Here is an 11,695-nt window from a genome sequence, read left to right as displayed (position 1 = left end):
CTGTGTGGTGCATGAAGAGTAGAGCGAAGGATGAGATGTAAAACGTAAAGTCTAAACAGAAAGAGAAATCCAGATAAAGATGAAACTTAAGAATACGACAGAAACCCAATGTTGAGGGAGGACGAATGTGTATCGGTAAGGTGGAGGAGAGCCTCCCGTGGGGGTGGAGGTGGAGGAGGAGAATGCCGGCGGGGAGGTGGCCGGCGGGGGTCGTCGGTAGGGAGGGGCCAGTGGGGTGGGGTAGGGTAGGGTGGGGGATTTTCTTCTTTTTTATTTCAACCGGTACTGGAGGGAGTCCCCTCCAGTACCGATTTGCCAATACCGGTTGGCAAACCGGTACTAGAGGGAGGTTTAGCACCGGTAGTAGAGGCACATTTTCTAATAGTGGTATAACTCAATATATACATCCAACTGTCGGCATACATTCCTTAGACCCATTTCTTTCTACGCACGCTTCTAGCCCATTCTCGCGCGCAAAACTCACTAAACATGCCCACGCCCAAAAGTTGCAGCGCTTCAGAATTTTTGCAGCGTATATGCTGCAACTGCACGCCCAAAACAGCCAAGCTGCTGGAGCTGCAGGCTAGCCAAACGACTGCCCATATCCATGTACTCGTAAGCTTTGGCTTCTGGCTGCAACGTACTGTACTGCTCGCTGGCTGCAGCTATTTTTGTTGGCTGCTGTAGTCGCAGCCATCTCTACCGCAGATATGCTTCGGCAGTTTTTGTTTCTCGATGACATGGACAATCTGAAAGATCTGGTAAGTTCTCTTTATATTATTTGTCGGCATGTCCTATATAACACTGAACAAATTAATACAATCATTTGTTATAACTGCTGCTTCTTTTGTTCATTCGTTATAACACACAGAGAACGTACTGTATCACAACAAGGAACGAATGCGAATCGCTTGCTTTTTACCTTTGCTTGTGACCGGCGCATGAAGTGGAATATCGAATATATGGTGCCACACACGGAACGAAACGTACGCAATTCCAGTGAGTTTTCAGAAGCCAAGTCTCGCATCAACTCACTACTCATATATATGTTTCTTCTTTGACGACTCTTTGATCATCACAGCATCGCCCATGAATAGTTCATTTTAAACAAATCATAACTAGCGAGGCAACCGGTCCATTCCGTTCAAGTGATAGGTCTGTATATATACAAGGTACGTAAATGGTATGTACAACAACTTTTGCACTCTTCTTATCACGTGGGATTAATCAAGAATGTCATTTTAAGAATTATCAGCATCGGGTCCATTTCTATTTTTTTTTTCATTCATACACTTTGAAAATCATGTGAGCCCTTACCCTCGTTTTGGGCCCCTTTTCCAAATTTCAGCGCTATTTATCCATGTCTTGAATCAGATTAGGCCAGTCTTAGTGCACAGTTTCATGGTACAGTTACCAAAGCTGAGAACTTGGTAAATGTAGATGCTGGGTTTCGTGGTGGTAAAACTTATCTCACCTACGATGAAACTCCGAACAAGGAGTAAGTATACGTTGTTATTGTCAGGCTGTGTATTTATGGAGCTTGTGTGTGTATTCCTTTCAGAACGAAGAAGAGCGCGCGTTAAGATATGGCAGCAGTAGATGTGGTGCATCTGTGGAAAGAATGGGGACTCCACGTGCTGGTGCTGTTGAGTTTCACATTGCAGTTGACGCTCCTCCTACTGGCGGAGTTCCGGCGACGATTCGACTCCGGCGTGCTGAGGGCCTTCATTTGGTCGGCGTACGTGCTGGCTGACTCGATAGCGATTTACACCATCGGCCATCTGTCGGCGACGAGCCAGGCGGCTGAGCACCAAGCGATGGCGCTCTGGGCACCATTGCTGCTGGTGCACCTTGGTGGGCAGGACAACATCACGGCCTATGCCATGGAGGACAACCGGCTGTGGCTGCGCCACCTGCAGACGCTCGTCGTGCAGGCCACTGGAGCTGCTTACGTCCTGTATGTGTCCCTGCAGGAACCTGCTGGCGACGGCCGACATCGTCCTTTGCTCCGGCGTGCCGCCATCCTCCTTTTTGTGGTTGGCGTTGCCAAGTACGGGGAGAGAGTGTTGGCGCTCATGCGCGCCAATAGTAACCCATCTGGCAAGAGCTACAGAATTGCTGACAGAAGGTCCACTACATTTTGTGGCCATTCACAGCTAAAGGAGACGGACACGGAAGGCTTGTTGCAGGTAGCTCACAGCATGCTTGATGTTGCCAAGGATTTGATCAAGGTTCCGCTACCATTTGTGTTTGTGGACATGGAATACAGGGATGAGTTCAGAGGGGACGTGCTGTGCAGGGTGGCCGAGATGCAGCTGTCCTTGATGCACGACGTCTTGTACAGCAAGGCGGAGGTGATCCACACATGGTATGGTTTATGCGTCCGTGTCTTCTCCTGGGTGGCCACAGCCGATGCATTGTTCTTGTTTCATCTGCATCTAGTTGGTAGCAACAGCAGGAGTAGTAGTAGTAGGAAAGATGCTATAGTCACCTACGTCTTGTTAGCTGGGGCCGTCGTCCTGGAGACCGTGTCAGGGCTGAGAATCATGCTCTCGACCTGGACATGGCACCTTTTTTTTGAATTTAGATTGCGTCGTCCTAGCATCCGATGTTCCTGCTGGCGGATTGATGTTGCATTCGCAGCTCTCCGCCGATGCATCCACGCCGCCGACTACCTTCCCAGGACCTGGTCGGGCTCCATAGGACAGCACAACCTGTTCCAGATGTGCTCCTCCACTGCGGCGAGGCCGATCGTCGCCAAGGTTGCGCAATTGATAGGAGTGGAGGACTGGTGGAACACCTTTGCCTACTCCCACTCCGCTCGCGTGTCACCTCGCATCAAGGGCCTACTGGTGGAACAAGTGTTGGAGAGCGTGAAGATCCCCGACGACAACCTGAGCCACATCCGCAATTCCAGGGGCCGAGCAGCTCTAGAGCGCTGGGCATCGGCCCACCACGACGCTGCCGTGCCGGCGTGGAAAGCCTGGTTGTTCCCCAAAACCGAGGACGATGAAGAAGAAGCTCGTGCCGGCGTGGAGCAGCGTGGATACTCTGGAAGCGGCAAGAAGAAGCTCGTGCTAGAGAGTGTTGTTGGCGTGGAATTTGGGGAGAGCATTCTTGTGTGGCACATCGCCACTGATGCCTACCTTTGCTGGTACAGGCGCCAGCAAGAAACGCAAAAAGGTCAGAAGGAGGAGGATAATGATCTTGCCAGGGCCGTCCAGGAGCTCTCAAACTACATGTTGTTCCTCCTCGCCGCACGCCCCTACATGTTGCCCCCTCCTGCTAGTCGCACCGGCTATGCCAGAGCGTGCTCCGACCTCATCAGATCTGCAGGGTCTTCATACATTGCCTCAGCCGAGGATCTGGTCCGTGCGGTGGCCCTCAAACCTGATCCGGACAGTACACCAGATTGGGATCGGTTTGAGCAGGTACGTCACGGGGTGTACAATGGTTCAGTGAAAAAAGGATCCGACATCTGCAGGTGCCTGATCGACGAGGAGTTACAAGCCGCACCCGCGGCCGCCGGGATGATGCTCAAGCTGATCGCGCAGGTGTGGTTGGAGATGCTATGCTACGCAGGCGCCCATTGCAGCGCGCATTCTCATGCCATGCAGCTTAGCAACGGCAGCGAGCTCGTCACCCTGGCCGCCCTTCTGGTGGAATACTGTGAAAGAGGCAAAATGCTGCCTTCCGGTTCAACCTCTGGTACCGTCTGAATAATACGGAGGGAAAAAGAAATGAAAAAACATAGCACGTTTTGCAGGAACAACCAATTCATCCACCCTCAGCAACATATACTTTAGCATGTTACGCTGCATTATTTGAACATAACCAAAACAGTAATGAATACACTACATATATAACTCCGCCCCCGCTACAATATCGCTGACACGAAAAAGACAAGCCAATGTCAGATGTCAGATTGTGATCACTCCGAGCTCTTGAGGGTGTTGCCGATGTCCCGTTAAGCACAGATCACAAACGATTACCCGTCAAGCGTCAAAATGGAAGGTTGCCTGGGAAAGAAGATGAAGAGAAACTTTTATACTATGCTCTGTGCTGGCGGCCAACATAAGCCAACTGCCAGCACATTGGCTCTCTGTGCTGGCGGGCGACATAAGCCAAGCGCCAACACAGGTCACCCATCTATACTGGCGGTGGGCTTATATCGCCCGCCAGCACAGATGGGGTGACCTGTGCTGGCGGGTGCTTGCATTGCCCGCTAGCACAGTGACCTTTGTTGGATAACTGCACTTCAAATTAAAATGAGGCTCAACATATTGCTTTGTTATGGTTTTAGCTACTCCCTTCAAATGCCGACCCTAAAACTACCTTGCCAACAGATTACCCAACCAGCGCTCCAATAATGGGACAATACCGTGAAGGAAGAAGAGTCACACTCTCCACATTGGAGCCCAAAACCCACAGCTAGGTCCTTTTCCAATAGGGTCAGTGTTGAAACGGTAATATATCAAGTGCTTTAGATCCTTGCACATCCTAATCTGCCTCATCAATCAGTACTTGTAACTATACATACCAGTTAGCTCGCCAACATGAGAGAATATGTATTGCTAGTGGTGAGCTTATGTCGTCCGCCAGCACAGTGGCTCTCTGTGCTAGCAGGTGACATAACCACCCGTCAGTACAGATGGGATGACCTGTGCTGGCGGGTGTGCTGGTGGGCGCTTCCCCATCGGCCTGATGATTCTCTATGCTGGCAGATGCCAATCGCGCCCGCCAGCACGCTAATTTCCCTGTGCTAGCACAAATCTATTATGGCGTAGTGCTAGTCACCGTGTGCACCATTGGGACTTGGGACTTGTTGGTGTTTTATACCCAATAACCTAACACGGGAGTACTCGGGATAGAGTTTTGGTTGGTGGGTGTCGTCGAAATCAGGAACTCGATGGTCACGTAGGCACGCGATTTAGATAGGTTCGGGCCGCTAGATCGCGTAGTACCCTACGTCTTGTGTGTTTGTTTGCTTGTATTGGATTGAACTTGAACTTAGGGGGTCCCTGACCGCCCTTATATATCGGGGGAGCAGAGTTACAGAGTAGTTGTTTTACAAGAGTACAAGTTGGATGCGACTACAGAGTACTACTCTAACTCAGAAAAGTAGTTTCCTTGTCCACCGACTAGTTTTTCAGGAGTTCATGTAATCTACGTTTCCCTGTATAGTAGTCTTCATGTCCTGATGCATCCCGGCGTACGTCCCTGTGCGTGGGTACGTACAGAGCTTCATGTGGGTCTGGGGATGTATGACTGACCTTACTATTTGTATCTAGTCCTTAATATTTTTTCATTTGCACTGAAATTATGTGTTTTCAAAATCTACAAGTAAATAACCATTTTTTAGTAAGCATAGTTTTAGCATAAGCTACTAGCAGCCCTATCCAGTTTACTATCTCAGCCATCAATAGTAAATATGTATAGGACCTCTTGAATGCTATTTTTTTCGGAATGAATACAATTCACACAACATTAAAGGTTTACACTTGAAACACAATACCTACTAGGCTACTAGCTACCTACAATACACTACTGAACACCAAATGCCATCATACTTGCTTTGTGAAATGAAATAGAATAATAAGAATGAAACCTCTCTAATGGCATGTACTACATGCTGGCTACTTACAAAATCATGATGCAACCAATGCAAACCCTTCACTTATTCTTACCTGACTCTTATGCCATGGAGACGGGAACACTTTATTAACATTTTGAATCAAAACAATCTTAAATGAAAGTTTAATCAAGCACAAAGCTGTACATCTCGTCGAGTATTACAACTTCGGCATTGACCTTGTTTCTCGTCGATGTCATTTGATTGGTCTAAGAACTTAGATCAAATATTTTGGCAGCTACACAACCTCAAATTAAAAAGTTTTCACTAAAAAATTATACTTCTCAACTACCTTTGTAACTTTGATATAAAGTTTGTCTTCATATTACTTCATATGAAAAGGTTATAAATTTTTTCTTGCAAATGGACGGGTTTTCACCGCTAGGCATATCACAACCCCGGAGTGAAAATCGCCAAGTTGATCATTGTTAGTCTGTGGATGGAACCGGCTGTGATATGCTTTTTAATTTTACGATTCCGGTGTGCAGTGTGCCCACCTACTGTAGAACTGCCCGAGGGAAAAGGTATCACCGCCGGTCGTATTTGACCCAGTGATAAGCCGGTTGAAAAAATAATAGTTTTGTTAATGAATGCACTCACAACACCAATGCCATCGTATTTGTTTAACAAGAGAAATACAATACAATAAAAAAAACCCTCTCCAATAGCATTTGCAAGGTGATCAATGACTGCCATCAAAGGTAAATTTGCACTGGACCCCTTGAATGCTAATTTATTTCTGAAGACAAATGCTAATGTTATATAGTTTACACAATATTTGGATCCCATAAGGGCAGCCACGCCCACATGGATAAGCCTTACATCAGAATTGTTACAAACAAAACTCCTACTACTCCCTCCGTTAGGTGCATACTAAAGAAACTATGTATCTAAAACAACCATCATGCTTGCTTGTGAAATCAAATACAAGAAGTATGAAATTAAACTCTCTAATTACATGTACTACATGGTGGCTGAAGGGCACCGGCGGCGATTTACTAATTTTCCCTCACTTTCACGATACAATCTTCACTTTCCAAATTATCAGCCAAATAGATCACAGACTAATTTGATTAAACAATGAACAATAGTTGCCGAACAAATCAGAACAACAGTAGATAGAACCAGCCAGAACTAGGTAATTAGATTAACTGTTGACGATTCCTCACCCGTGGACAAAAGCACCCACGATCAAAGAGGAGGAACTCACAGAATCCAAACGCACCAAGATTATACACAATCTGATCGCGTTCCTTCACAATCCAAAATTGGATCGACCTCAGATAGCAGATGGGATCACCATCTTCTCTGAAGCAGTCGCCCGACGACAGAGGAAAAACTCACAAAATAAAACAATTCTAGGGCCACAAGACCGACCCTGGCCAATTAAAAGTGCACGCAAGCACCAGCTAGGACTCAGCAGGCCCTGGCATAAACCGGACTCAAGTCTGACTCAAAACAAAAAAGACCAAACCGACCCGGAGTCCCAGACTCTCAAAGTGAAACACCTAACGAAACAAACCTTGACTCCAGCAAAACAAGCTAACAACTCACATTTAGAAATAATATAAAATAATCTGGCCACATTGCTAATGACCTTGATAACTAATCCATCTCCAACAGCATGAATCCAATATGTGATTTCTTCTCTGGATGCTTCTTGCAAATATTAGACCCAATAAATACCATATTGCCTGGCACGGCTATAGCTTGAACTTTATTCTTCGACTTCTCTCCATATTCATTACCAAAAGATAAGGAACCAAATTTAATTGAGAAAGTATTTGTAACCTGATTTGGATTTTCAGCAAGGATAATATCCGAACGGATGGTCACATCAGTGGCTACTTACAAAATCATGATGCAACCAACGCCAAACCCTTCACCTAGTCTTCCCTGACGCTGAGGCCATGGAGACGGGAACAACCGGTTTGAGAACCCTGGGAAAGCCGCACCTCATCACCACTTTCTCCTCCTCCACCTTCTTCGGCTTGCCTTGGCTTCTCGCGCCGCCCTTCTCTCCTGCATGACCGTCCTGCTCTCCTGCGCGACGCAGATGGTTTCGCAGGGCGATGGCCGCAGCTGCCTCGTAGTACGCCATTGCTGCAGCTATTAATTGGCGCCTGACAGACCACAGATATTGGTGAACTACTTTATCACCTTTGAATAATTTCTCTCTCTGCTGGCATGGGTTAAGGAGTAAGGACGACTAGTCACTCAGGTTGCTAATGTTCCGTGTGCTTGCTTCTGCTGCAGAACCGCCCGATGGTGAGCTATTTGTAGCAGGCAGAGCAGAGCTAGTACTGAGGCAGGCTGAATTGAATCAGAGGATCCCAATGTGACACGCTGTGTCATTGTCAAAGAAGGATTTTATCGGTACTTTATTACAGGTCCAAAACCACTACATAGTGCCTGAATTGAATAAGGGAAAGGGGTTCTCAGAATGACCACATTAAATCTGGTGCCCCAGAAAGTGGGAATGGCATCGAGGAAGGAACTGGGAGATGTCTGAGTCGAATCCTGGATGGAGTCAGAGGGCAAAGGGTGGTGACTGGATGGAGTCAGAGGGCATATGGTTCCCTATAGCATATCTTTCTTAAAAGTCTGTTTTTAGTCTTAAAGATGTCTTGAGCCATGCCCTTGTTTACTTTGCGAATTTGGGAGGTGCCAAATTACTGTAGCAACACTGTAGCGTTTCGTTTGTATTTGTGAATTATTGTCCAAATATTGACTAATTAGGCTCAAAAGATTCGTCTCGCAAAGTACAATAAAACTGTGCAATTAGTTTTTGATTTCGTCTACATTTAGTACTCCATGCATGTACCGCAAGTTTGATGTGATGGGGAATCTTCTTTTTCATAGTGCCAAAGTTGGGAGTTTTGTAGGAAGTGAACAAGGGCCATGTCTAATTTGGCAGTGATGAGAGGCTTTTAGAAAGGGCAGAAATGCCAGTGGCGACGGCAACGAAACGCACAACGATGCTCCTATTCGACAAACATTGGTGCTGGACTAACTGGATGCTGTTGCAGCAGTGTAAGGCCAGTTTGTGTCCAGTGCTGCCGTTGAGGAGCCACCAACAAACAACTCTGACATGGCCGCACGCAACGAGTAGCGCTTGGAGCCTTCCTACAGGGCATGGCATCCATGGACAGGTCTCGCTCGTCCACTGACATGTGGAACCCCTACAGAATGGCGTGCATCGCACGTGGACATGTCATGCACCCTACGCCATGACTTGTTCGCTACTGTGTACTAGTGCTGCACTCCATCCTCAAAACAACGATGATGATGCACGTGGAGCATGGAGGCATGCGGAAGCGTTTGTTTTGAGGGTTGTTCGATTATGCGAAGAGAGTCGGTCTGTGGATTTCATGTGGCTTGGCTACTCACATGCATATATGCCCAAATATATAGCAACCATTTATAAACCATCCAACTAAATGGCACAAATATATAGCAAGCCAATTAAAAAATCAACCACACATTTGACACCATAATTTACATGAAAACCTCATGCCATGGAAAACCACGAGCGACGGCAAGCAAACAATCTATTATGAGGATGGAGGATACAAGATGCGGAAGCCAATGCAACAACATTTGGAGGATTCAAATCCTAAAGATTTCGCTCTCTAATGGATGAATTTCGTAGATTGCATCCTCCCCTGTCCTCTCAACCCTAGCCGGCTAGCCCTCCGTCAACAATAATGAACAAGTAAAGGAAAACAAGAGTCTCGGCTTGGTTTTAGGGATGAATTGGCACCTCTCTGGTCACAACTACTCTACATGATTACTTGCAACCACAAATCATGATGGGATATGGATCATGGAACCATCACCATGGACGCACACCCTTTATTTCTTCTCTGACGGCGCTGGTGCCACGGGGAGCGGGAGGACCCTCCTGAGGATCCTGAGAACGCCGCACCTCACCACCACTTTCTCCTCCTCCGCCTGTTGCTGCCGGCGGCTCCTTGCGCTGCCCTTGTCCTCTCGGCTGCGCGGCTGGCTTTGGTCTCTCAGAGCAACGGCCGCGGCTGCCTCGTACGCCATTGCTGATGCTGCAGCTAGCTCTGCCAAGTGCCACCCTCGTCTTCTGATGCTGAGACGCCTGGTGATGAACAGAGCTATTTGTAGGTAGCTAGGACTGACACTGTTGCAAGTGGCAGGAAGGATCCAGGAAGATGTGCAGGCTTGACGGCCAAGGAACTAGTAGGAGATGCCTGGAGTGGAGTCAGAGGTCAAAATGAAAGCGATCGGTGCTAAACCTGCCAAGAGAATATCAGGCTGCTACCTCACGTTTCAAACGAGTGCGGATGTCAGTTGTGCGTTTCTAGTAAAAATGGTAAATGACTGCTGAAAGTTTCGCGGAAACTACTTAGGGCTCTTTTGCTTTTTTGTGGCTTGTTATGATGATGAGAATCATCATAACAAGTCTTGGTACCCAAGGAACCTGGAGTTGAATCCTGCATGGAGTCGACAGTCAGAGTGTGAGTGACAGCGATCGAGAATTTCTGGATGCTAGCGCACGTTTCAAACGAGTGGAGATGGCAGATGCGTGCGAGTCCTATTATAAAAAAATGACCAATTCTGACAATTTCATGGACACGTACATAGACCTCTTATGCGGTTGGTATCTGTGAGCTGTTCTGCGAAAAATGTAATGTTATTCATCCGCGAAAAAAAAGGCGGGTGACTGAAATTATGCAGCCCTTCCCATCTGTGGCACGGTACAATAACTTGATCAAAGTTACGTAAATCTGACTACGGATAAAATTAAAATGATTAATAATTTGAAATAGATGTAATAAGTGATAAACATTATGAAAAGGATAAATTACAAATTGGATGAAAAGAAAAAATCTCTACAAGAGGATTAGAAAGGAAATAAGAAAATAAAAGGAAAAAATTCAAAAGGAATAAGATAGGAAAATTAAATTAAATGAGAAGAAAAAGGAATGGAAAAGGAAAATAGAAAAGACTTGTCATACTATACCAATATCATAAAACTTACTTATACAGTAGGCTGAAGATACCAATATCATAAAACTTACTTATACAGTAGGCTGGAAAAGAAGATGGTTACGCAAGCGATATATAGTCGCCGCACCACCTTAGAGGGGGCAAGGGTGGGTCATGTGCCCCCTGACCCAATCGGAATAACCATATAAAGTTGACATCTTGTTTCTTTGGAAAGAAACAAATATGACAAATTAAAGATATTGTACATTCATATGACATAAATGATATCGACCTAATAGCAACAATTTGAAAAATAACAATGCTTACCCAATGGTTAAGTGTTGCAAAAGGTCTCGATATAACAATGCGCAAAAGGTCCCGATAACCCAAGGAAAGAACAAAGAGTTGCAATATACCATGGGTGTGAAAGTTTACACAATGGTTAAGTGTGTGCATGATGGGAAGATTGTTTGCACAAAGCTAGCTAAGAACAAAAGTGGTCAAGCATTCCTTTCGTGCATCGTATGGTAATTTCCGAATTTCTTAAAAAACTTGTTTATTTCTGTATAAAGCACTGTCATTCTAACTTCTAACTTTGTCTTGAGTCAAATCATCTTCATCAGTTTCACGTCACCAGTCATTTTGGCTTCGACTTCGATCCACCCTCTTGTTTAATTTGACGTTGATCATCGGGCAAAATTGCTTAAGACAATTTCACGCCACCCTGTTGTTTCACGCCATCGGAAGAACTTAATTCGTGCTCTAACATGCAGAGTGAAAATTGCTTAAGCCAGAATTCAGCACAAGTAAACATAAGCAGAGTCATACGAGTTACTAAGCCATCAGAAGTAAATATGTACAGGGGATTCATTCTAGAACGATCAAGTTACAATTAAAAAAACGTCCGTCAGTCTCCGCAAGGCCAAAGCCACAAAACAAACAGATGGTAAAGCACTGCACTTGAAACTTTTCGAAATTGATACACTTCAATTACAAATTAAACCCCCACTAGCTACCTACAGGGTACTGTTATCACACCCTGAAATTTTTAAAATTTTAAGATGTGATTAAAAAGAATAATTAAACAATAATTTTCTCATA

General features: G+C 45.8%; 1 protein-coding gene across 2 annotated transcripts; it reads left to right on the top strand.

The window, feature by feature from the left end:
- The first annotated feature begins 1,084 nt into the window (after positions 1-1,084).
- On the top strand, positions 1,085-3,769 carry LOC101767635. Of its 2 annotated transcripts, none has more exons than XM_004972662.2 (2): positions 1,085-1,172; positions 1,562-3,769. In XM_004972662.2, the coding sequence occupies exon 2, from the start codon at positions 1,587-1,589 to the stop codon at positions 3,717-3,719; it is 2,133 nt and encodes a 710-aa protein (XP_004972719.1). In that variant the 5' UTR covers positions 1,085-1,172; positions 1,562-1,586; the 3' UTR covers positions 3,720-3,769. The 2 variants fall into 2 exon arrangements, with proteins under 2 accessions (XP_004972719.1, XP_012702432.1); XM_012846978.2 differs by having other exon boundaries at positions 1,092-1,183.
- The last annotated feature ends 7,926 nt before the right edge of the window (positions 3,770-11,695 follow it).

The sequence above is a fragment of the Setaria italica genome, chromosome VI (genome assembly GCF_000263155.2).
Source record: "Setaria italica strain Yugu1 chromosome VI, Setaria_italica_v2.0, whole genome shotgun sequence".
Classification (NCBI taxonomy): domain Eukaryota; kingdom Viridiplantae; phylum Streptophyta; class Magnoliopsida; order Poales; family Poaceae; genus Setaria; species Setaria italica.
The sequence above is the reverse complement of the archived record's forward strand: the minus strand, read 5'-3'. Positions and strand labels throughout refer to the sequence as shown.